Genomic DNA, 24,933 nt, shown 5'->3' on the forward strand with positions numbered 1-24,933 from the left:
ATGCCCGGCCTCTGAGCAGGGGTGCGCCTCCCTCAACTCAAAAAATTTCCTTGGAAAGGAAGTTTCCAAACCGCTGTGGAACAACCTCACTGACCCGTCCGGGGCAAGGGGCAGGGAAGGAGTAGAGCCTTGGAAGATGTGGATTCATTCAGTCTGACGAAAGGCCTCCCCTGCCTCTCCAGGCCACCCCTTGCTGAGACACACAGACCCTGTCCCTCTCGAGGGCCTTCTTTGTTCTCCCGTTTCCTCTTCTCTTTGCCCTCTTAGCTGCCACCTTCTAACCCAGCTCCTTGCCCAGCCCAGCCGTCACCCTCATCGAATCCTCCTTTGTTTCTCCCCAGAATCCCCCCTGTGGCCCAAGGAAAACCTCGACCCTGTCGTGGTTCAAGAAGGTGCCCCCTTGACGCTCCAGTGCAACCCCCCACCTGGGCTTCCATCCCCGGTCATCTTCTGGATGAGCAGCTGTAAGTCTCGAGGGCCTGGTGTTTTATTTCTGTTTTAATTTTTGGAGAGTGTTGAATGGGAAGGGGTCTTCCCAAGGCTAGACGACCTTGACTTGTGAGAACAGATATAAGGTGGCCATGCGACTGAGGACACGGGCTTTGCAGAGAGAGGTTGCTGGGGCTCACTGTTGAGCCTGCCTGCTATTAGCTGTGTGATCTCAAGCAACTTGTTTAACATCTCTGGGCTACGGTTTCCCCTTTTAAAAAACTAGGACTGATAAATGTATTTATGTAACAGAATTATTTTAAGGATTCAAAGGACAATATGTCCAAAGTGCTTATAACAGGGCCAGACATATAGTAAGTGTTCAGTAATATTTGTGGTGATGAATAAGAGCAAGAGAAAAAGAAATGGGTCAGAGGATGAACTGCCAATCGGCCAGTCGAAGGCAGGTTGAAACCAAGCCTCCTTCAATCTTTGGTTCGTCTGGATCTGCTCTGATTCAGTCTTCTCGTCGGACAGAAGAGGGATTAGGGAATGAAACTTTAGATAAAGGAGCGATGGGGAGACAGGGTGTTTGGAGCAGGGAGGACAGAGTACCTCATTCAGAGCTTGTCCTGACTCTGTTTTGGACAGAGGCTCTCTGAACTGTCCGCTGTTTCTTCCTGTGTTTTCAGTCGGGATAAAGGGAGGGGGCATTATGAAGATGGATAGAAGGCTGCCATCTCTCTGAGCTTCTCCCTGGCTTCCTCCCTCCCTCCCGTCCTGAATGGATGGCTTTGTGCTCAGTCATTGTCCCCGCCTTGTCTCATCACAGTGCGGATGTGTGGGGAGGGCAGCTGGCCACAGGCCGCAGGGTTGGTCTGTGAGCCCCTCTCAACCCCACACCACGCCGGATGGTGTTCACGCTGCTTCCTGAGCACATCCCATGACCCTGCTCTCCATTCTCTCCGCCACCTCCCTAGCGGGAGCCACCATCAGCTTTTCCTTGGGTTACAATAATCATCCATACCTGGCCTCCCTGGTCTTTCTAAAAATGATCCTTTCATTCATATGCCCTCCCCACCCCCGCTCCCCGGTTCAGGCTGTGGGTTCTTACTTTTAGCACACACTGTTCCTGCTGCTTAGAAACCTCTTAGCTCCTTCCTCTTCTGCCTGGTAAATGTCACGGGACCTTCAAGCCTCAGCTCAAATCCCAGGATGGACTGGGTACTCCTCCTCTCAGCTTATCCCCTTGTCACAACTTGATAAAATTAATTAGTTAAATAGAACTACTTTTCAAGAGAAAGAAAAAGCAATGGTGACTTGAGAAGCAATCATCAGGGATAAGAAGGAGATACCTGTGAGTAAGTTGTCAGCCTTATATTTTTACAAACCTAACAGCCTAGAAACCTGGTCATTTGCATTTACAGATACAGTGCTTGAAAAAAAAACGTAGACAGTGTGGTCAGCATTCTCAGCCACTCCTATGATGTTATTAATCTTAAAAAAAGCACACATTTTCATATTTTAACATCTCTAAAATTGGAAAGTGTCCTAAAGTTGATGATATACATCCTTGATTGGTGTATATCTGACAGTTGGTGGTGCTTTTTTCTTTCTTGGGGATGAGTGGAGGTTTAAAAAATAAAACAGGTGAACATGCATCCTGGTTTGGGGACCATCTGAAGGACTGTGTTTCCTCCCTCTGGCCTCGGAGCCAGTCAGATCTTTTGTGGCATGAATAGGAAATAGAAAGGTGTGGTCGCAGAGCGTGAACACGGTGGACAGACAGGTCTGAATGGAAATCCCACTCCCCTTCACTGCTTTTGCAACCCGGATCTTGTTAAATCCTCAGCTTTCTTAGCTCTAAAATGGGAATAATCCCTGCCTCAGGGTTGACAGTATTCAATCAAATACTGTGGAGCTCCTGGCCCCAGCCTGGCCCTCGGTAGGTGTTCAATCACCAGAACTATGATGATTTTTATTGCTGTTACCATTACTGCTAACCTCCCCCTGTACCCCTGCTTCCTTATAGCCATGGAGCCCATCACCCAAGACAAACGTGTCTCCCAGGGCCATAATGGGGACCTGTATTTCTCTAATGTGATGCTGCAGGACATGCAGACAGACTACAGCTGCAATGCCCGCTTCCACTTCACCCACACCATCCAGCAGAAGAACCCATTCACCCTCAAAGTCCTGACCAGTAAGTGTGCGGGCCCCTGCCCGGGGCTGGGGGCCAGGGGCTGGGAACAGCAGCCCACTGAGCCCAGACAGCCCTGGGCACTGGGATCTGGGAAGTGCCTTGTCCCCATGGCTGACCTAGAAATTCTTCCAGCTCACGGCGCCTGAGTGACTCTAGCTGCTCTTTAGCCATATCTCTTGATTCTGGAGCCTTGAGTTAAATTCGGTCCTGCTCCAAATCAGTGCTTCTCAAACTTTGGTGGAGTCAGAGTCACCTGGCAAGCTTGGCGCCCTCACCTACATCCAGTCCCTCGCCTGCCCGAGAGTCCTGGGCCTCTCTGGTCTATTAGTTCTCCAGGTTATCCTGGAGACACACCAGAATTTGAGAAGCTCTGCTGTAAGTGGTCATTCAACATCTCTCTCATGCAGTCAGCTTGATTATTTCTCGTCATGGTTTGGTTATCTTTATTTCTAAAATAATAGCATGGAATATCTAAATTAGTGATACCGCAAAATAAATTGTGTTTGATTCTGTAATATTAATGAGTATATGCTGAACCATATGGAATTGCTGTGTTTGCAAGTTGCAGGTTTATCTGTTAGTTTTATCTGTTTTCACTTTTGTTCCCTGATTGTTTGGCTGGTACCAGAAAGAATCAGCGTTTCCTGACCCATTTTAGCATTGATGACCCTTCACCAGGAGAGAGAGAAGCTCTCAGTCTAGAGAGTCACTTTTTGCCAGAGACCAGCCAGCCTGGAGCTTTGGCTACAAAGTCCTCGCCTGCTCAGGACACTGGAAGTGGCTGTATTGGTTTATACTGTGGTTTTGTCACTGACCTTCCGTATAAAAGCCCTCAAAGATGTTCATCTGTCTCAGGCAGTTGTGAATGTTGCTTTCAGCACCGTGGACAGAGGCAGTAGAGGAGGCGCTCAGGCAGAGGGGCCCCTGTGGGGCTGGCCGTTTCCACAGGTTCAAGGAAAGGGGCTGAGCCCTGGCTTCCCAGAGCGGACCCATGGGTGATTGGTGCTATCTCCTGGGTGGGCATGAGAGGCAGAGGAAGGCAGGGGTGAGCTCGCCCCTCTCTCAGGACATGTGGGCCCTTCTCGCCTCACTGGCCCCTGCGTGATGGGAACCGCAGTGCTGCGGGTCAGCCTGGCCCCACCCTCCAGCCATCCCACGGGTAGAGATGGGCCCCCGAGGCAGCTTCCCTCCTGTGTGCCTTCTCCTGTTGTGGGTTTTTTCTCTTTTCCTTTCTCTTCACATTCTTCCCTTTTTTTCCCTTCTTCTCTGTTTCGCCTCCCCTTTCCTCTTTTCCCCACTCGTCTCTCTCTGAACCCCATTTCTTCCTCCCCTAATCTCCCCTTCTGACCTCTGGGGCTCCCCACGCCCTGCTCAGAGCTGCCTGTACTCTGATAGCCAACAGGATGGCCAGCAACCAGGGATAAGCCTTGCTTGTTCCTAGCAGGGTTGCCCAGCTTCAGTCCACTTGCTGCCTCTTCCCTGGTGTTTTTTATTCTGGATTCAGGCCCAGAGAGGACCCCTGAGAAGAAAGTTGGGTTGTCTGAGTGCAGAAGGGACTGCCTGCCAGCTGGCTGAGCCGAGGAGGACAGTCTGGTCTGCCCAGGAGCCTCTGGAGCCAGGACAGGGCAGGCAGCCTCGGGCAGTGGTGGAGGGGCAGGATGTCAAGGCAGCACCTCCCTGGACCTCCTTCATTGCCTCACCGGGGTCCCTCTCTCCCGACCCAGGCTCAGAGTCTGCCTGCTGTGTGGGGACTGCAGAGTCAGGTGGCCACTGCAGTCCTGGGCAGAAGCTGTCACTGGTACGTGGGGTAGAGGCAGGGAGACAGAGGTGGGGAAGAGCCTTCCTTTGTAGAATTAAGCAGTTGAAGATTTCAACAAGCTTTAGAAGTTGGACTTTCCAGAAACATCCTTTTCTCTACCAGAGTTAGGTAAGGGATATTTGTTTCTGCTGCATTTCTGGGTCCCCTTCTCCACTGAAACTCTCGCCTCCAGTTGCTGAGAAATGCGCTGGGCGTCGGGGACAGAACCCTGTCAGCTTCCTGGAGTTCTCCCAGGGGCAGCTTTGGCTGGGAGCAAGTTCTGGGCATCCGTGCCAGCTCAGAACTGGGTTCAGTTGCTTAAAATAACTCAGCTGTGCTTTCTCTGCTTTCCTGCCTGGAAAGGACACAAGCGTTTTCTTGTACCTTCAGAACCAGGTCTGGGAGTGGGAGACAAATCAGACAAGTTGGGACAGCTTCAAAGACTGTTCTCACCAGGGGTTTCTTTCACAGTCTGCCCACTAAGGAAGAAATAAATCTCATCACAGCCAATTTTTTATTATCTGCATTAAAGGAAGGAGAGAAAGGATCTGATACAGAACACTGGGCAATATAAAATCATTTTAAAATCTTGCCTTGGGAAGTAGTCAAAGACAGTGAAGTGGGAATAACAAAGAGATGCCTGTCCCACTTCGGTCCCAGGTGCCTCCCGGGGACAGGAGGCAGCCGTGGGGAAGGAGCAAGGCTGTCCTTGAGTCAGGCCGGAGAACTAACCCTGCTTCCTTTGCCATCTGTTGTCTAAGTGGCCTTCTTAGAGGCGTCAGGAAGTCTCCCTGAGTTTCTCAGATGTGCTTCAGAGTCCACAAAGCGTGAGGTCAGTTCTGAGCATGGGCCCTTCTGTTGCAGCTGGTGGCACAGGAGCGTGGGGCCCCCCCATCCTCCGAGGCCCAGCTGCCGCCCCTCCCGCCCCACGCTGCCCTGCCTCTTCATGCCAGTGAGGGTCTCGGGTTCCACCTTTACCTCCAGATAAACCCAAGCCACCTTCCCACACACAGGCAAGGTCTTCTACAACCAATATATCCCTGTTTAAAGGATGGTTCTGAATAATGAAACCCCTTCTAGTGGACGTTAAGCAGCTCTGGGATGCAGAGCAATGCTGGTGCTCCTGTTGCCTCCCCGCCATGAGTTATAACAGGATTTGATCCGTCTTCCAAGATGCAAATGCTCTGGCAGCCTCTCCTCCCTCAGGCTGCTGGGCTGGGTCCAGGCTTCTCAGGGCGTCTGCTTGGCTTCCAGTCGGCGCTCCCATCCCGACCCTCTGTTGGTGCTGTCAAAACTTGAACCGGTAGCTGGAAGGAGACGCTGGTAGGAGAATGAAAAGCTCCTTAAGGATGTTGGCATGATCATATGCCCCATTCCAAAATGTCTTTCTCACTGAGGATTCAATGCCCAAAGGTTTTCATTACCCAACATCAGAGCCCTCTGGTTTCTTGTTCCATAAGGGATGGCTTCATCCTAAGCTAGTCCAGAGAGCTTTGAACCTCTATCTTGTTAGCAGGCCTTTCCCTGTTCTAAGTGTAGAACTCACAGCTCACGCACTCTCTCCTGTCCCTGGCTCCCTTTCTGAGCCTAAACTCCGAAGCTCAGCCTAGCTGTCCCCCTCTCCCAGAATCACTCCTCACCTCCGCAGAAAGAGGCGTTTCTGCCAACAGACTCAATCTGGAGACCAGGATAGTGCCCATCTGGGGAGTTCTTGTTGCTGGTCAGCACATGATTGCTGGGCACTACCAAGGGTCCTCCTGTCCCATTCTGTTGATGATCTGTCTCTATCTTCTCCCCTCATTTACCTTCCACCCCTTGCAAGTTGGCTTCTGCTGGGGTGGGGCTTTGCTCTTGCCCCAGGGCTCACTAACATTCCTTTCTCTTTAGTGACCCCAGAAGCTGGCCTGACCCAGAGTCCTGGGAACAGAGGATTTTGGTGGAAAAGAGTTGTTCAAATTGCTACAGGATACCACTAATTCATATCTCATTTGTTTGAAATTATAGTATGACCAAGCAATTAAAGGTCATGCCTAATTTCTTTATTAAAAAAGAAACTTACTATTGCCTTCTTTTGCAGGGTTTAACCTTTTCTTCCCTTCTGGGAGCTGTTTTGTGTTGCTTGTTCTTCACCAAGCGTATTTCCTTTCCGAATATGCTGTGTGTTTCCTTTGCGAAAGACCACTGGTGCTCCCTGGTTGTTTTGTGGCTTTGCATTTCTGTTGTTCTCCCCCGTTTTTGCCTCCTTGACCTCTCCGTGGCCCCTGTTTGCTCACCCTCTTTTGTTTATTGCAGACCACCCCTATAATGACTCGTCCTTAAGAAACCACCCTGACATGTACAGTGGTGAGTCGCCGTGGTAGCCTTGGGAGTAACCTTGCCTGTCCTAACCCCAGTTTGCCTAACTCGACTGACACCATGTCATTAACTCGTGCCGGCTGCCAAGCCTTACAGTTGGCCAGGTCAGGGTACCAAGGTGACTCCTCCAGAACTGGGAGGAAGGTGGCCAGTGTGGAAGGTGGAGGTGCTTATGTGATGGTGTGGTCTCCTCAGAGATACCTGCCTCCAGTTGTGAGTTCTGGACAAGTTTGACCTACCTGGTCAAACCAGGGTAGGACTTCAAAACAGCTTCTCAGAGGTTCAGTAGAAACTTAGGAATCAGTGGTGGGTGGACAGAGAATATCTGAAAATAAGGGACTTCCCACAGTCAGGAGGAAACAGGAAGTCTCGTTTCCATCAGTGGCTTAAAGAGCACAGAAAACTTTGTAGTCTTTGATTAGCCGGGTTTAAGTGTCTAGATGTGAATTGCCTGCATCGTGCTCTAGCCTTAGTCACTCAGCATACATTTCACAGGTCTTACATCTCTTTAAAATTCACCTGGGAAATAGGAAGAAGAGTCTTGCTCTGAGTTTTCTTTCAAGGTAAGTATAAATGAAGTTGGACCATCCGTTGCGGTCTACACCTGGTTCTCTTCCCTCCTCTGGAAGTGCACTCAGATCCAATCCCACCCCCTCCACCACACATTTGCAAGTCATGGAACAATTTCCATGAGGCATATTTCTAACTCATCACACAACTGGTTGCTCAAGCTGATTAGTAGAGTAATTGGCTGTTTCCACACCTGAGCTACCCCCCAAGCATGGCTCAAGAATGTCTCGTTTTCCTTGAGCAGCCAGAGAAATCGTCATTTGCTGGCTCTGGAGACGCAGCTGCTCCCAGCATCAGTTGTGGCTCAGAGCTAAGGCTGCAGGTCCCCAGGGGGGTCACTGTTGGCTCAGAAAGATAGGAAGTGTCTGTGCGCTGATGTGTTAATATCAACTGATCGGTGTCTGGAGTGGAGGACAGGAAGGGGGAGTGAGAGCCAGGGAGACAGGCAAAGGCTGTAACTTGGCATCAAGCAGCCAGAGCCATGCTGAGATCCTGCCAAGGAGATTTACTGCCCGAGAATGCAGGAGACCTTTGTTGGATCCTGGACATTGCTTTCAAAATAATGGGGCCAACCACCTTTATGTCCAGAGCCTCAGAGCACTGGTGAGAAATGTGCCTTTTTCTAAATCAGATTCTGGGTAATCTGTCATGGAAGTAGTCTTTAGGTTGGAGTCTGTAGAAGCCAGTAAGTCTCGTAGAGGCCATCTGGTCCAAGCTCCTTGCTGTATATAAGATAAACCATCGAGGCAGACGTGTAGAGTTGTTCTATCAGTGATAAGTTTGAGTGATTCTAGCCATTTAATAAACTAGTGTGTGACCGGTGGTGGATAGTATTGTGAGTAAGCAGGAGTTAGAAGAATCATCCAAGACTAGGAAACTAAAAGCTCACGGGAGCTCACAGGAAGATTAGCCTCATCTCCTCAATCCAAGGTGGATGGGGCTGACCAAGTATGACCTGGGCTAGAAAGGGTATAAAGGTCAAAGTGAGGCACGTGCTGAACCAAGGACAGCTAGCTCAGATGCTTCTAGAAGAAAACAGAAGGTGAAAAGGAAGGAGAGAAGATACAGTCCTTCCCTGAGTTCCTGGACCGAGAGGCGCAGTGTGATGAATAATGCCCAGTACCCCTCTGGGCTTAGCTTTGAATATGCCCCTTTTGTAACAGCAGGGCCAGCCCATAACCACACTTTTCCTAGAGTGGTTTGGTATCCTGTGAGTGTATGCCAGGTGTCCCCTGACACGCTGAGTAGCAGGCGGAAGCTGGTCTGAGATGGTAACTTGCCACTTAGAATTCATCCTGGCAAGGAGACAGGCAGAGCGTGCCCTCTGAGGCAGTCTGCCTGGAATGAAACTCAGGTTCTAAGACATGCCATCAAGCGACCTTGGACAAGTCATTTAGTCTATTGGAACTTTAATCTCCTTTTCTGCAGAATGAGTATATTACCTGCTCCAAAAGATTGTTGTGAAGATTAAATAGGATAATGTGCATATGTCCCTAGTGAGATGTGAAACACATTCATGACTAATAAATGTTACCATTGTTGGTATTAAAGAGGATGGTTTAGTGTTGACTGGATCAAGCACGGTTGTTCTTTGCTTCTGAAATTAAGAGGGAGGTGGAGGAATTGAAGAGAAGCTTAGGGGAGAGAGACAGGCACAATCACAGGAAGAAAGTACTATGGAGGGAGAAATTGTAGGGCAGACTAGAAAAATGAAAGCTTTTCCGATTCTCAGCTATGCTGAGAGCAGAGTAAGAACAAAGCTCCAGCTACTGCATGAGGGGCTGGGGATAGATTTATGGAAGAGGTTTCTTGGCAGTAGAAGATATTAAATGTTACTAGCAAAGAGTTTTGCTCATCTTCTGGGGTTGCTTGGTCAGCCATTTCTAGAGCCAGAGAGGTGGTGAGATGCCAGGAATCCAGCCCCGTGAGTTCTCAGTTCCGAGAACTGGAAGCAGCAAAGGTAGGTCCAGCCACCCTAAAAGCTGTGTGTGGCAGAGGTTTTCAGACACGTCTGATTCATTGAACTCTCTTCTGCTAACACGCAGCACTCGACAGAGGCAGGCAACTCGGGTTTCCCTTAGTCTTGCCATGTCCTCTTACAGGAGGCAAGTTTGTGCTGAGGCAGCTTTCATTGTCTCTGTAAAGCCAAGGTGGTTGAGGCAGAGGCATCTCCTGATGTGCCCCTGCTGACCAGATTCCCTGGAAACCCATGAGCCCACTCTTGCACCACAGCAAGAGCAGCAGAGGATGGCTGCCCATGACCTCGAGGTCAGATGAGCCCATGTGGGAAGCTGTGAGTCTTCAGAGATGTGAGCGTTAGCAGCTGGATTCTGAGTTTGTTCAGATATCAGGTCTGACTCCAGCCTTGATGATTTATGAGAATAAGAGAAGCATTATCACACTGGAGAGGCTGGATCCCCACCTCTGAGACAGATCCTGTAAAACCCCCTGTCATCTTCCAACACACACAGCTCATAGAGTGATCACCTTTGTCTCTAGCACTCTTCCTGGGTCTGTGTCTCCCAGGAAAGGAATGAGCTACCCTCCCTTGGGAGCAGTGGCTCCCAAAGGTACCAGCTGGATTATCCTTCTTAAACTTTCCTGTAAATCCATTTCATGTAAGAGGACATTTCTTCACAGCCTCCCCTTTGAGTCCAGCCTTTTCATCCCTTAACGATCCCATGTGTCACCCTGACTCCTCTTTAAGCTTTCCATGGCCTTAACAATCCAGTTGAGATGTCTTTGGAGCCTCTTAATTTCCAGCCCAGCTTCTGTTTTTCCAGTTTGGGAGAGAAGGATCTCCCTAACTTTATTGAATAGACATCCAGGAGAGAAGGACTCTCAGCTGAGATGGCCAAGAACCAATATTTGAGGGAAACATTGTGGAATAGTTTCACCAGAGAAGCTCATTAAAACAAAAATATCTTTCTCCTTTATCTCTTTTGCCCTTGAATTTTGGTATTCTTTGGTTTGAGTAAGAAAGATCTTCCCAAAACTGACTGTCAGTCGTAGGAACAAGTAGGGTATCAGTCTTTAAAGAGAGGGGCAGTGTAGAATAGATGGTGCAACCCAAGCTTTGGCTCCAGTGGTCCAGAAGCCAAACATAACTGGCTTGTGACTTTGCCAAGTCTGTTGACTCTGCTGAGCCTCTGTTTCCTCTCTGGAAAATGAGAGGCATACCCCCAGGTTTGCTGTGACTTTCAAACGTGACGGTGGTGGTAGAGACGGAGCCGAGCCCGGTGCTTGACCTGCAGTGAGTGGCCAAGTGGCAGCCCTGACTGTGACCTCTGCCTTTAAGATGCTCCTCCCTGTATTTCTAAACTTTGGCCTGGTTGCAGTGGCTTCTCCTCCTTTAGGGCGACTCTGGTTGCTAGCCCACATCCTGTAAATGAGGGATGCTGTGGCCTTTTTATAGGCCCAGCTGCAGTGTGTCCAGGCAGCCACAGGGGGCCGCTGTGCTCACTTCCCCTCTCCCATCCTTGCTCTGTTGGTCGTGTGTGCTTACAGGGCTGCATGCTAAGGTGTGAATTAAACGTCCACAGGGACACACATTGGTTGCCGCAGGTTTGGGTCCCACGTGGAAGGAATATGCTGACTGAACTTCCATGGAACCCCCCAGTTCCCAGCTCTCAACAGATTCACCAAACTGGCACCAGAGCCTCCTGCCTTCAGATCTGCTTCTCCTCCCGGTGCCCCTGACCTTGTGTTGTCTGACCATTTGGGTGACTCCAGGTTGATGGGTGGGAGGAAGCTGCTGCCTTGGCATCAGGCTTCTTTGGTACTGAGAGCTGGATGCGCTTAGAGTTACAGATGGTAACCAATTAACCACATAATGGATTAACCCCTTCAGTAGCCAGTGTTGTATGTGTGTGTGCTGGTGGGGCAGGTGAGGACATCTGCATAGAGCGATGACACGGGGTAAACTGTTGCCTTCTCTTTTCTTCTTTCCTCCTCTCGAATTTATTCATTCCACACTCATTTACCAAGCACTTGCTACATGCCCTGCAGTGTGCCAGCAGACTAATTACCTCCACGCACATTTCATCATTCCTTCCCCTTGATAAAAGGATAAAATACACGCCAGTTCTGTGACACACCCTCCTCTGATGGCTGATAGAAGCTGGGTGCCCGCAGGACAGGAGCCCTGCTGCGCCAGCCAGACCCCAGCTAGCCCCCGAGCCCAGCAGGGGCACTGAGACAGGGTCCCCGCCACTCTGTCCTCATTCCACCAGCACCCAGTAACAGTACCTACCCCACCCCGCCTGGACGCATGCCTGCTCTCACTCCAGGCACCCAGTAATAGTACCTGCACGCCAGGCACCCAGTAACAGTACCTGCCCCGCCTGGAAGCACGCCCGCTCTCACTCCAGGCACCCAGTAACAGTACCTACCCCGCCTGGAAGCACGCCTGCTCTCACTCCAGGCACCCAGTAACAGTACCTGCCCCGCCTGGAAGCACTCCCGCTCTCACTCCAGGCACCCAGTAACAGTACCTGCCCCGCCTGGAAGCACGCCCGCTCTCACTCCAGGCACCCAGTAACAGTACCTGCCCCGCCTGGAAGCACGCCCGCTCTCACTCCAGGCACCCAGTAACAGTACCTACCCCGCCTGGAAGCACGCCTGCTCTCACTCCAGGCGCGTCTGAGGGCTCCCAGCCCCTGGCAGCGCCGCCTCCCCTCTAGCTGAGTCAGAGACCCATTAAACCTGTGGGTGGGCCCAGCCTGTATTTATATTTTCAACTCTTCTTGTTGACAGTCACACACCTTTTGAGCAAAGGTGACCCCTCCAGTTTGCCCTTGCTTTGGGGTTCCTGGTTACAGAATCCTTGTTCTTCCTCGTCCCATCTCATTCATTTCCGTAAAACCGTGCAGAGAGCTCTAAGGCAGAGGTGAGGCTCAGGTAAGGTGGGGTCCACTGCGCTGGGGCGTCCCCAGACTTGCATGACCCCCTCCACAGGGACAGAGCCACCCTGAGCGTGTCGCCTCTGTGAGCCCCTGTCCTTGGAAAGCTGTGTGTGTGTCACTGATTGCAGGCCCCAGGGCTGCTCCAGCCTGCTTGAGTGGCGGAGCGGCTCCTCCATCTTGGCTGCACTTGCTTCTCACCCCTCCCTCAGTCTCTCACATCCAATTAACACCCTCCTCCCTGCCGTGCGGAAGTCATTAGTGAAGCAGCAGATTGGATTTTAGCCCCACAGTGATTTCCTGTCATCCCTGTGCATTAATTCTCCCCTGTCTTTGCTAAGCCATTAATAATACTCCTTGCATCTCTGACTGTTCATCTGAGTCTTTGTGGCTTCATCCCAGCTCCTTGTCTCCGGGGTCCCAAAGAGCCGGTTGTCTGTCCTGTGGCCCCAAGCTGAGACGGCCTCCCTGGGGCCACCGTGCTGGCCTCTGGATCCCAGCGCGGGATGTGCAGAGAGTGGACTGTCCCTGCTCAGGCAACCCTTGCCCCTTCCAGGGCCGGAGAGGCTTACGAACTGGGGGGACGCTGGGCTCCTTTTGGCAGAGCCTTTCAGAGCTTAGAGCTGCTCACACACACGTGCTGGTGGGGCCGAGGAGCCCCGCGCTTCCTAACACACCTCTCTTAATGATGCCCCGGCCCCTGGGGTGGTTTCAGCGGTGCGGCAGGGGGTGGGGGTCTGCGGCTAAGGGCATCATCAGGAGGGCACGACGACCTTTCTCTCTAGTCCAACAGCTCGGCCCAGCTGGGACAGCCCTCTGGGCAGTAAGCTCACAGAGCTTGTTCCATCCTGTTTCAGCCCGAGGAGTTGCAGAGAGAACACCCAGCTTCATGTATCCCCAGGGCACTGCGAGCAGTCAGATGGTGCTGCGTGGCATGGACCTCCTACTGGAGTGCATCGCCTCTGGGGTGTACGTACAGTTTGCACCCCGACTTCTGCCCGCCCCCCCAGGAGGATGGGTTGGGGGATTGTGCATGCTCTGTTGCTGCAACATTTTGCAGAGGGTGGGGTGGGAGAGAGAAGCAGACAGCTCCTAATGAGGACACTGCCAATCATGGTCATCCCATTCTGGCCACCTTTCTTTCTCAGATAATGAGGAGAGCAGGTAGCTAGGCTTCCTGTATGTGTTAGACCCCCTTGTGATCTTAGCTGACTCCTTTGTGCGCCCTGTGGCTGAGCATCCCCTTTGCACAGGAGGGATCAGCCCTCGAAGGACACGCATCCTCCTGAGCCCAAGGACACCATAAGGATACCCGGGTGTCCTGGGCTCCATACAGGCGTGGCAGAGCCACATGTGGTGGTAAGTCCCTGTTTCTTGCTTGGTCTCTCTTAGCCCCACACCAGACATTGCATGGTACAAGAAAGGTGGGGACCTGCCATCCGACAAGGCCAAGTTTGAGAACTTCAACAAGGCCCTGCGAATCACCAACGTGTCCGAGGAAGACTCTGGGGAGTATTTCTGCCTGGCCTCCAACAAGATGGGCAGTATCCGGCACACGATCTCGGTGAGAGTGAAGGGTACGTTGTGCGCAATTCTCACTACGACGGCCTTGCCAGCCCTCACCTCCGCGGCCACCCCTCCCTCTCGGGGTGGTTGCATGAGTAGGGAAAACACCAGCACGCTGATGAGTGGGAATAGCGACCTGCAGGAGTGGCATCCCCCCGGATGCGTGTGTGCGTGTGTAAGGGCAGGGAGGAAGGGGAGTGTCACGGGCAGAGATCCCCCACCGTCGCCCTCCTCCCCTGGGCGCCTGGGGCTCTCTCCGCAGGCGCACTCTCTTCTGTGGCCCGTTTGGATGACCCGGAACCTGTCTTTCGTTTCTCATTCTTGTTCGTGGCGTGTTGTCTTAGCCCTATGCTGTCTGTGTAGTTGAACGTGGTTCTTTTTAAAAATGGGGAGGGATCATGGCCTGAATTATTTTTTTAGGAAATCGCTTCCCTCCCCTAAAAATACCTGAGCTGTTGTCCGCAATGGATCACGTGTCTTTGTGGGTCCCAGCCATGAGGCTGGGAGCTCCACCAATCACTTCTCAGTCTGAATGGCGGGGCTGAGTGGATGATCAGGGTGATAAGGTTAAATACCACAGAGCAAGAACTTTCGTAGCACATGCTCATTGACCTGTGACCTTGGTTTCAGCACCACACTCAGAATAGGGGTACTTAACATTTATTGGGGTTTCAAGATCTTTGAACTCTGATCCGAAGGACCCTCTTCTCAGAATAATCCACATATTCACAAAATTTCCAAACAGCTGGGAGGAGTGGCCAGCTAAGAGCTTCTGCTAATCAAAGGTCAGCGGTAAAAGAATGAGCAGCACGCCTTTCCTAAGTGGTCTGGTCTTGCAGCAATAGCAGTGGAAATCCAGCAGGGCCGGCCCCTGCTACTTTACTGTCCTCCCTGGCTTGAGGCCTTGGGTGCACATCAGGAGGGCCTGCTGCTGCTGCTGCTAAGTCACTTCAATCGTGTCCAACTCTGTGCGACCCCATAGATGGCAGCCCACCAGGCTCCCCCGTCCCTGGGATTCTCCAGGCAAGAACACTGGAGTGGGGTGCCATTTCCTTCTCCAGTGCGTGAAAGTGAAAAGTGAAAGGGAAGTCGCTCAGTCGTGTCCGACTCTTAGCGACCCCATGGACTATAGCCTACCAGGCTCCTCCGTCCATGGGATTTCCCAGGCAAGAGTACTGGAGTAGGGTGCCATTGCCTTCTCTGAGTAGCTCTCAATTCATTGGCCGCCTGGGCTTCCCCCGGGGATTCTGACTTACTAGGTTGACGATGGGCCCTGGCATTCATGTTTCTTAAAAGCTCTTCAGGAGGCCCCAGTTTAGAACTCTTGTTCTGAGAACTTGAAATAAACCAGTCCGCATCTGTAGTGCCAAGTCGACCAGAGGTCGGGACCGCCATCCCATCGGGACGAGCCCTGGGCAGGTGTGGGGGTGGGGCCGGCACTCGGGGCTCCTGCCTTCCGAGAGGGAGCCCCCGTGATTTCCTCAGCCTGCTTGTCTCATTTGACACCCCTGCCTGTGCCTGTCCTTGTCTTCCAGCTGCTCCCTACTGGCTGGATGAACCCAAGAACCTCATCCTGGCTCCTGGCGAGGATGGGAGACTGGTGTGTCGAGCCAATGGGAACCCCAAGCCCACGGTCCAGTGGATGGTGAACGGGGAACCTTTGCAATGTGAGTAACCGCTGCTGTCCTGCCTGTCTCTGCTCTCCCTCCTGGGAGCATCCAGCTCCCCAACCCTGTGGACCAGCTCTGTGCCATCAGAAGTGAGGGAGCGACCCATCCTTTTGAACCTTTCAAGAGGGAGGAAACCCAGCCTCCTTTGTGTGAGATAGAACAGGAGGCCCGTGCCCGTGTTTAAGGGATTTCTGCTCCCTAGGGTTTTTTCATAAATTTCTGCTTTCTGCCCCTAATAACTGCAAAGCTCAGTTTGAGAGCTGGGGACCTCAGCTGTGTCCCTGAGATCATGGGCTCTGGGTCATGGGGCTCAGGAGATAGAGGAGACCTTGGTAGCTCATCACCATTGCCCCCCACCAAACCCCTCCCTCTGCTGAGGGTATAATAAGAGGCAGGGTTGTGCGACAACATGGAAGATACGGTCGGAAATGAGGGGAAGCCCCTCTGAGAGCAGAGCTGCCCAGTGCAGTTACTGAGTGCACATTAGCGTCCAGGAAGATTTAGTCCCTCGCAGATGCAGGGGTGCGTGGCTCCAGGCTCTCTCTAGCCGGAGGCCTTGGTCAGAGTTTCACATCTGAATTCACTCTAGTTGCATTTGCTTTTTTATAAAAAAAAAAACTTTATTTGTTTTTGGCTGCACTGCGTCTTCATTGCTGCGCAGGCTTTTCTCTAGCTGTGGTGAACAGGGGCCCCTCCCTGGCTGTGGTGAGCAGGCCCCTCCCTGGCTGTGGTGAGCGGGGGCCCCCTCTCTGGCTATGGTGAGCGGGGGCCCCTCTCTGGCTATGGTGAGCGGGGGCCCCTCTCTGGCTGTGGTGAGCAGGCCCCTCTCTGGCTGTGGTGAGCGGGGGCCCCTCCCTGGCTGTGGTGAGCAGGCCCCTCTCTGGCTGTGGTGAGTGGGGGCCCCTCCCTGGCTGTGGTGAGCAGGGGCCCCTCTCTGGCTTTGGTGAGCAGGCCCCTCTCTGGCTGTGGTGAGCAGGGGCCCCTCCCTGGCTGTGGTGAGCAGGCCCCTCTCTGGCTGTGGTGAGCAGGCCCCTCTCTGGCTGTGGTGAGCGGGGGCCCCTCCCTGGCTGTGGTGAGCAGGCCCCTCTCTGGCTGTGGTGAGCGGGGGCCCCTCCCTGGCTGTGGTGAGCAGGCCCCTCTGTGGTGAGCGCGTGCCCCTCCCTGGCTGTGGTGAGCAGGGGCCCCCTCTCTGGCTGTGGTGAGCGGGGGCCCCTCTCTGGCTGTGGTGAGCAGACCCCTCTCTGGCTGGGGTGAGTGGGAGCCCCTCCCTGGCTGTGGTGAGCGGGGGTCCCCCTCCCTGGCTGTGGTGAGCAGGCCCCTCCCTGGCTGTGGTGAGCAGGCCCCTCTCTGGCTGTGGTGAGCAGGCCCCTCCCTGGCTGTGGTGAGTGGGGGCTGCTCTCTAGCTGGGGTGTGTGGGCTTCTCCCTGCAGTGGCCTCTCTCCTCGTGGAGCTCGGGCTCTGGGCACAGGCTCAGTACTTGCAGCCCCCAGGCTCCAGGGCGCAGGCTCAGTAGTTTGCCACTCGGGCTTAGGTGCTCCATGGCATGTGGGATCTTCCTGGGCCAGGGAGCGAACCTGTGTCTTCTGCATTGGCAGGTGGATTCTTTACCACTCTCAACTACCAGGGAAGCCCTGTTTTACATGTTAAACGTCCTGTCCTTACTTTCTCTGAAGGGTCAGAGCAAATACAAACTGTATTATCAACCAGATGGGACAGAAAATAGATGGCAAGAACTCAGAACCTAACTCGTGAGCAACAGCTGATAAAAGCAGGTGGAGAGGAGGGAGCCGGGCAGAGGAGACGGCGTGAATGCACCTTTCTAGACATTTATTGTGTGCCGGGCGCTGAGCATCCCTCTTACCTCGTTAACCTCAGACACTGAAGATGAGGAAGTGAAGTGCCACCTTTGCAGAAACTGCCCCGAGGTCACACGACCCGGGACTGAGGGAGCTGGGGGCTGCTGTGACAACACCTCAACCTGCCCTGTTCGGTACTGAGCCTCTAGTTATCCTGGGAAATAGCCTCCCCCTGCACACAAGCCACTTACTGACTTGGCCTGTCCTCTGCCCTTCTCCCTGTCCTGATGGCACTTCGGGGATAAGGCAGACAAAGGCTCTAAACTCCTCAGCACCATTAAAGAAATGCAGGGCCCGGGATTTGCAGCTGAGCACTGGCCCTGGCGAGGTCCCCCATCGTTCAAAGGAGTGACTGGGAGAAACGCCGGTCGCCTCCAGGTGAGGAGACGTGAAGTTGCTGGCGTTGCTTCCTCTGTGCCTTTTTGCTGAGGCGCCGGAAGAAGGATGAGAACGCTGACCTTGGCTTTGTTCACCGCCTGATTCCACATCTCCGGGCTCAGACCCGCTGTCTATGGGGTGGCGCCCGTGGGGCCGGGCCCTGGCTCCCCCTCTGCTGACTCCTGTGGAAGGTCTGAGTGATCCTGGGTGAGGTCATAGATCACACAAGCCAAGTCATCTGGCCCAGGCCCAAAACCTTACAGAGGAAAGGCACCTCGTGGTGGTGAAAGATGAGGAAAGTGTGGATTCTTTACATTTCTGGAAAACTTTTATTTGTATCGCTCGTTATCTCATTCTTGCTCTCTTACCCTACCCTTCCTCAGAGTAGGGGAAGATGAAAGAAATGCTTCCCTACTTGACAGGTGAAGGAAGTGAGGCCCGGAGGAGCTACTGATTTGCCCCGACTCTTAGAGTGATTCGGGCTTCCCAGGAAGCGCTGGTGGTAAAGAACCCCCCTGCCAGTTCAGGAGACATAAGAGATGCGGGTTCGATCCCTGGGTCGGGAAGATCCCCTGGCGGAGGGCGTGGCACCCACTCCAGTATTCTTGCCTGGAGAATCCCGTGGACAGAGGAGCCTGGCAGGCTATGGTCCATAGGATTGCAAAGAGTCGGACGTGCCTGAAGCGACTCCCCCACCTCCGCTCTCTGCATCCGCAGCCAGTGGGGCCAGGAGAACTGCGACAGGGGTGTCCTCTCAGTGCGCACGTGTCTTGGGAAGGTCAGGTCACTTTGGCAAATGCAGGGACTCATCAACTTGCAGCAGGCGTGCGCCTCCAGGTTTAACTTTGTGGACGTCTGCAGAGTGCTCTGCTCAGAGGATGGGAAGCGGGTAGGCCCCACCTAGTTGTTTATTGCTTTATGCTTTTCAAAACACTTTTGAGTATATGCACATTGGGTGAAAATGATAACAGCCCTCCAACCACATGTGCTTAGCCCTCTTCTAATGACATACATAGGCTCTCCAGTCATCCTCATAGAAATGCCACAGGGTGGTAAGTTATCCCCAGACAAGGAGCCCGAAGCGTTTAGAGCCAATAGGGCTGGTGGGTAATGTGGTTAGAATTCAAACCACGGCTGCCCAGCTGCCATGTCCCTGTTCCCATTGGACGGATTGAGAAATAAACTCTGGTAGGCTCAGTCCTACCAGGGAGCCTGGCCCGAGTCCCACACGCCCTCTGCCCGCCCTCCCCGTCTTACGAGGAGCACCTTCCTGTCTGTAGCGGCACCGCCCAACCCCAACCGTGAGGTGGCCGGGGACACCATCATCTTCCGTGACACGCAGATCAGCAGCCGGGCCGTGTACCAGTGCAACACCTCCAACGAGCACGGCTACCTGCTGGCCAACGCCTTCGTCAGCGTGCTGGGTGAGTGCACCCCTCTCCCCCTGCCTGCCGGGGAACCTCCAGGGCCCTGCTCGGAGCGTGGGCTCCCTCTCTGCTTGAGAGATCGGTCAGGCTGTGGGGAGAAGGGCAGCAGAGTGGGGAAGTGTGGAGACCCAGGATGAAATGAGGAGCGGTGATGGAGGACTTAAAATCTGCAGAGCTGGGTGTGCAGACGGTTCATTCCACTCAGAGGACAGACGGAGAGCTGAGACACCAGGCTCAGTCTCCTTCCTCCCCTGACGAGAGGAGGGACCGTCTCACCTTCTTGGTGTGTCCATGTTGAGTCTCCCCTGGGCCTCAGGGTAGGAGCTACCCTGAGTGTGTTTGTGGCCCTCCTGGAGCAGGCAGAGGGCAGAGGGCAGGTGCCACTAGGAGAAGCCTTGGGGCTGTGGAGGGGCAGATGCAGAAGCTGCTGGAAGGCTGGGGGCATTCTCTGCAAAAGTGAGACTGGATGTAGACTAGGTGCAGATGGGTCAGCTTCCTCCTTCCTCACCTAATCCCGAGGGAGGTTGATGGGGGAGGTCACGCTGGTATTTAGAAAGCTGCCCCGAGGAGAAGGTACATTGAGATAAGACTGGTCCCCAAGGAGGGGGAGGAAGGCAGACCCCCGCCCAAGGTCAGGGTTAGGTCTCTGGGGTTGCAGAGGAAGGCAGACCCCCACCCAAGGTCAGGGTTGGGTCTCTGGGGTCACAGAAGGCAGACCCCCACCCAAGGTCAGGGTTAGGTCTCTGGGGTCGCAGAGGAAGGCAGACCCCCACCCAAGGTCAGGGTTAGGTCTCTGGGGTCACAGAGGAAGGCAGACCCCCGCCCAAGGTCAGGGTTAGGTCTCTGGGGTCGCAGAGGAAGGCAGACCCCCACCCAAGGTCAGGGTTAGGTCTCTGGGGTTGCAGACGTGCCGCCTCGGATGCTGTCGCCCCGGAACCAGCTCATCAGGGTGATCCTGTACAACCGGACCCGGCTGGACTGCCCATTCTTTGGGTCTCCCATCCCCACGCTCCGATGGTAAGTTCCAGGAGACCAGGCTTCCCCCATGGGGGCATCTGTAGGGGCATCTGTCTCACCTCTCTCATCGCATTCGGCCCACGAGAGGGGTTCAGCAAGTTCTGGGAGCCGCAGAGGGTGGAGGCTGAGACGAAGCTGGCAGAGCATCTGGGTCAGGCCTCTTATTGTGCAAGGAAGGAAACTGAGGCCAGAGGCTTGCCAAGGCCAGCCATGGGTGGGGGCGGACGCACGGCCTGGGGTCCCTTCCCCCGGGCTGGTCCTTTCCCAGCATGCTGTGTGTCCTGCTGCTCTGTTGTGAGGTTTAAGAATGGACAAGGAAGCAACCTGGATGGTGGCAACTACCACGTCTATGAGAACGGCAGTCTGGAGATCAAGATGATCCGAAAAGAGGACCAGGGCATCTACACCTGTGTTGCCACCAACATCCTGGGCAAAGCAGAGAACCAGGTCCGCCTCGAGGTCAAAGGTAAAGGAGACGGTCGCTAGGTAGAGGACGCAGTGAGTTGGGGCCGGGGGGGCATCTTTAACTTTGAGGATGCCACCTCAAAGTTATCCGTGTGTGTCACTTTGAAAACGCACCACCTTTAATGTTTAATCCCTAGTGGGACCTCCCTCAGGGCCTCTGGCTGGCCTGCATGCTGCACGCACTGAGTCATTACCTGCCCTAGGCAGCGAAGCCTGCTCCCCACACCAGCTCCCCGCCACCGCCCCAGAAACCACGTCCTGTGTTCCTGAGCCAGCGAGAAAGGGCCTGGGCGTTATTTCCATTGGGGATCTCCTATTCCGGGCCTTCCCGACCCGTGCACCTAACTGAATCCTATTTCTGCCACCCTCTGCGGTCCGTGCAAGCTGGTCATGCGTGTCACCCCGTGGCCGCTCGGGGGTGGGGGTGGCAGAGAGGAGCTCAAGCTCAGGCGCTTCTCTGCAGACCCCACGAGGATCTACCGGATGCCCGAGGACCAGGTCGCCAAGAGGGGCACCACGGTGCAGCTGGAGTGCCGCGTGAAGCACGACCCCTCCCTGAAGCTCGCGGTCTCCTGGCTGAAGGACGACGAGCCGCTCTACATCAGCAACAGGTCTCCGCTCCTGCCTCCCTGCCTGCTGCGCCCTGGGGCCCTGCCTTCTCCCTTGATTCTGGTGATGTGTGGACGCACCCGGGCTCCTATGTCGGTGTATCACTGCAGAACCGCCGAAGAGGGTTCTGGACCCCTCAGGGGAGATCCCCTCCAATGCCTGCCCTCTCTCCACTCAGCGCCCTGCTCCTCTCTCCTCTTCCGCCGCCTCTCCTCCCCTCCTCCCCTCCTTTCTCTCCTCCCTCCTCCCTTCCTTCCCCTCCTCCTTCCATCTGCACTCTCTTTTCTGTCCCTCAGCCCCTCCTTGCTCCTCTTCGGCGTCCATGCCGGATGCCCCCCGCCTCCTTTCAGCCCAGCCAGCAGTGCCTCGTCCCCCGACAGAGGCAGGGATGCCTGAGCAGGCTCTGGCCCTGTGGTTACTTGGCTCGCCCTTACTGCACCCTGGGCCCATGCCTGTCCTCTCCCTCAGCCAGATTCGGATCTGACTGGAGTTGAGGGCGGGCCCAGGCGTAGATGGTGTGTAAAGTCCCCCAGGTGTTGGGAATATGCAGCTGGGGCTGAGAACGTTGATCTGAGCCTCCCCCCAGGCTCTCTTCTGTACCAGCTTCGGTCTCGGGGCAGGGTGCACGTGGGTACCAGCTGGGTCTGCCGATCATCTGGTTTCCTGGAGGGGCATAATCCTACAGCAGGCACGGGCTCCTGGGTGCCCTCCTCCCTCTGGAGACAGTTCAGGGGAGCCCAGGGCACTTGGGTGAGTGCAGGCATCGCTCTGGGTTGGAGACAGAGCTGGAAGCTTGAGAAGACCTGCCTTCAGGGGTGGGCCGTGCTGCGCCCTAATTCAGGAGGGGAGCGCAGAGGACCTGGGGGATCCAAGCACAGTGAATACGGAGGGGCCCCCTAGTGCCGCCCGTGTCCTGCCCCCTCCTCAACCTCCTCAAGCTCCTCGAGTGCTCAGCATGGCAGGAAGACCCTGTCCCTCCCACAGCACTGCAGTGAGCCCCCGTCCCCTAGGAGGGGCTGCAGCTGCCCACTCAGACCCACTGTCCCCACCCCAGGGAGCAGATGGACAGGCAGTGCCTGCCACCCCCGCCTCCCCACCTCACTGTCTCCCCTCCACCTTCCTCCAACCCCTCCCGCTTCCTTTGCAGAATGAAGAAGGAGGAGGATTCCCTGACCATCTTCGGCGTGGCCGAGCGGGACCAGGGCAGCTACACGTGCGTTGCCAGCACTGAGCTGGACCAAGACCTGGCCAAAGCCTACCTGACCGTCCTCGGTAACCGCCGCTGCACGCCCTGCCGCGGCCCCACCCCGCCTCCCTGCCCTGACCGTCCTCGGTAACCGCCGCTGCACGCCCTGCCGCGGCCCCACCCCGCCTCCCTGCCCTGACCGTCCTCGGTAACCGCCGCTGCACGCCCTGCCGCGGCCCCCACCCCGCCTCCCTGCGTCCAGAGAAGTGGGGTGGCTCAGAGGGCAGTGCCCGCGGTCAGCCAGCCAGCCAGGCATGGGGATCCTCTTGTCTGAGGGTCTGAGGGTCAGGAAGCTGCTCCTCTCAGAGCAGGCTGTACTGGATGCCTTACCTCCTGAATGGAATCGCTAACTCACCTCAATCCTCAACTGAAGGGTGCCGGAGGAGAGAGGGATGGACGGGGTTCCTATTGTGGTCGTTTTAACCAACTTTACAGCTGACTCTAAATCACTAAGTCAATTAAAACTGCCCATCCAACAAGACAGCTCTGTGTTTGGCCTTCTAACACCCACTGCTGCTTTATTCTCTGCCTGCCTCTCCTGGAGGGATTTCACAGGGTGCTGGGCACTCCCCATGACTCCCTCTTGGCGGGCCCTCGCCCCCAAGCCAGACTGTAAACACGAAGCCATCCCAAACCCGGGGGTGTGGTCTCCTGCCCAGCGGAGCGTATCCTCTCTTCACCTCTGCTGTCTCGGTGCGTCCCTGCACCGTCCCAGGGAACAGTGGGCCCAGACACGGTGCCTGCACCGGGACAGCAAGCAGACCGCGTGGCTGCAGAGGGAGCACGGGAAGGCCTTTGTGAGGGCCGGGGCACCCTCCACGGGATGGGGGGTGGGGCCAAGCAGGGGCCGCTGTTCAAGCCTGGCCTCCTGATCCTGCCCTTAGAGCACCTTTATCCCCAGATGACCTGCTAACCTGGATAACCCCTCTTACCTTTGCAGCTGATCAGGCCACTCCAACTAACCGTTTGGCTGCCCTTCCCAAAGGTAATTCGTACTAACCCCGGGGCTCGCGCCAAGCACTTGAGGTTCCTCGGAGGGTGGCGCGTAGGAGGAGGAAGGCCCTGCAGGAGAGGAGTGCTGTGCACAGGGGAGGGGGCAGCTTGCGCCACCCCTGCCAAGTCTGACCCCTGTCAGGAGGCCCCGTCCCCTCCCTGTGCCCTCCTAGTCCCGCCCCTTTGGTAGACTGAGTTGTGGTTCCTCCCACCCCTTACCTCTGGCCACGCCCACCGCTCCCCTGGGGCGGCCTGTTCTCCATGTGCTCTCGGAACACTTGCTTCCAGTTATCCGTAGGCCCATCTTTTTGGCAGCCTCTCCAGATCTGCTGTTACCACCCATTTACAGTCCACGTGCACATGTGTGCAACACGTGAATGTGGCTGCTGGGACTCACCTTTCACATCCTTCCAGTTACCAGCCAAAATGTGGAAATAACTAGTTCAAGGGGCCAGGGTGGGAGAAAAGAAACACGTCTGCCCTCACTAGTCAGAGACCAGGACGGCTTTATCCCTAGGCCAGGAGGGCACTCACACCCACTTCAGAAACCCAGTGAGACTGGAGTCCCTTAAAGGCGCTGCCCCACCCTTGCTGGGGGACTCTGTCCTGCTGTCCATCATGGAAGCTTCTAGACGGAGCTGCTCTCTCCTCCCTGGCCTGGTCCTCTGTGTTTGTCCCGCTCCCCCCACCTCCCCCAACTGCTCTGCCCTGCAAGCTCTCCAAACACCCTCCTGGGCTCCTGCCCCCTCAGAGCCTCAGCACACAGAGTAGAAGATAATTATAGACAGAAGTCCCATACTTCTTTCCTAAAGGTGTGACCCTTTCCCAAATGCTTCCACTCCAAGAACACCCACAGATTGGGGTGGGTTGGCCCCAATTCTCACTGCGCCCTGCACCCCTTGATATTCTTTGGGCGGGGTGGAATCTGGGGGTCTTTCCTCTTTGTCCTTCCTTGAACCCCGAGGGCAGGGGTGGCCCCTGGGCTGACCCTCCGGCACAGGCTAGGGTTGGTCCCTTAGTGGGGTGAGCTCAGCCCGCCCGGGTCCTGTCTGCGTGACGGTGGCTGGGGCTGGGACCCATGCAGGCCTGGCTGGGTCTGACTCTGGAAGCCCCTCCCTCTGCCGCCAGGACGACCGGACCGACCCCGGGACCTGGAGCTCACCGACCTGGCTGAGAGAAGCGTGAGGCTGACCTGGATCCCAGGGGACGACAACAACAGCCCCATCACAGGTCAGCCACGGGCCTGTGCTGACCAGGAGAGAGGGACGCAGCCCGGAGGCCGGCCTGGCCCTGGCTTTGGGCCCCGCCGCCTCCTCACTTGGCATGTACCCTGGGCTATCGACAGGATGGAGGCTGTGGTCTGTCTCCCATTTTGTGTTTGGGAAGAGTTCATGTGCCTCTGTCTCCCCACGGGAGGCTGTCAGTACTGCTGGGAACCCGAGGAAACCTT

The 24,933-nt window shown here is 55.1% G+C and overlaps 1 protein-coding gene across 21 annotated transcripts in view; it reads left to right on the forward strand.

Annotated features, from left to right (window-relative positions):
- NFASC (neurofascin) overlaps nucleotides 1–24,933 on the forward strand; it is a 201,117-nt gene that overhangs the window by 133,717 nt on the left and 42,467 nt on the right. For 12 of the 21 annotated variants that reach the window (XM_024976633.2, XM_024976641.2, XM_024976639.2 and 9 more), the window contains 13 exons: nucleotides 342–464; nucleotides 2,462–2,632; nucleotides 6,723–6,773; nucleotides 13,114–13,225; nucleotides 13,649–13,833; nucleotides 15,358–15,489; nucleotides 19,007–19,150; nucleotides 20,059–20,170; nucleotides 20,470–20,636; nucleotides 21,099–21,246; nucleotides 22,392–22,516; nucleotides 23,431–23,475; nucleotides 24,612–24,713. In XM_024976633.2, the coding sequence (XP_024832401.1) occupies nucleotides 342–464; nucleotides 2,462–2,632; nucleotides 6,723–6,773; nucleotides 13,114–13,225; nucleotides 13,649–13,833; nucleotides 15,358–15,489; nucleotides 19,007–19,150; nucleotides 20,059–20,170; nucleotides 20,470–20,636; nucleotides 21,099–21,246; nucleotides 22,392–22,516; nucleotides 23,431–23,475; nucleotides 24,612–24,713 (1,617 nt within the window). The remainder of the gene's footprint in view (nucleotides 1–341; nucleotides 465–2,461; nucleotides 2,633–6,722; nucleotides 6,774–13,113; nucleotides 13,226–13,648; nucleotides 13,834–15,357; nucleotides 15,490–19,006; nucleotides 19,151–20,058; nucleotides 20,171–20,469; nucleotides 20,637–21,098; nucleotides 21,247–22,391; nucleotides 22,517–23,430; nucleotides 23,476–24,611; nucleotides 24,714–24,933) is intronic. The other 9 variants (XM_024976636.2, XM_024976647.2, XM_024976648.2 and 6 more) reach the window with 3 other exon arrangements.

The sequence above is a fragment of the Bos taurus genome, chromosome 16, assembly GCF_002263795.3.
Source record: "Bos taurus isolate L1 Dominette 01449 registration number 42190680 breed Hereford chromosome 16, ARS-UCD2.0, whole genome shotgun sequence".
Classification (NCBI taxonomy): Eukaryota; Metazoa; Chordata; class Mammalia; order Artiodactyla; family Bovidae; genus Bos; species Bos taurus.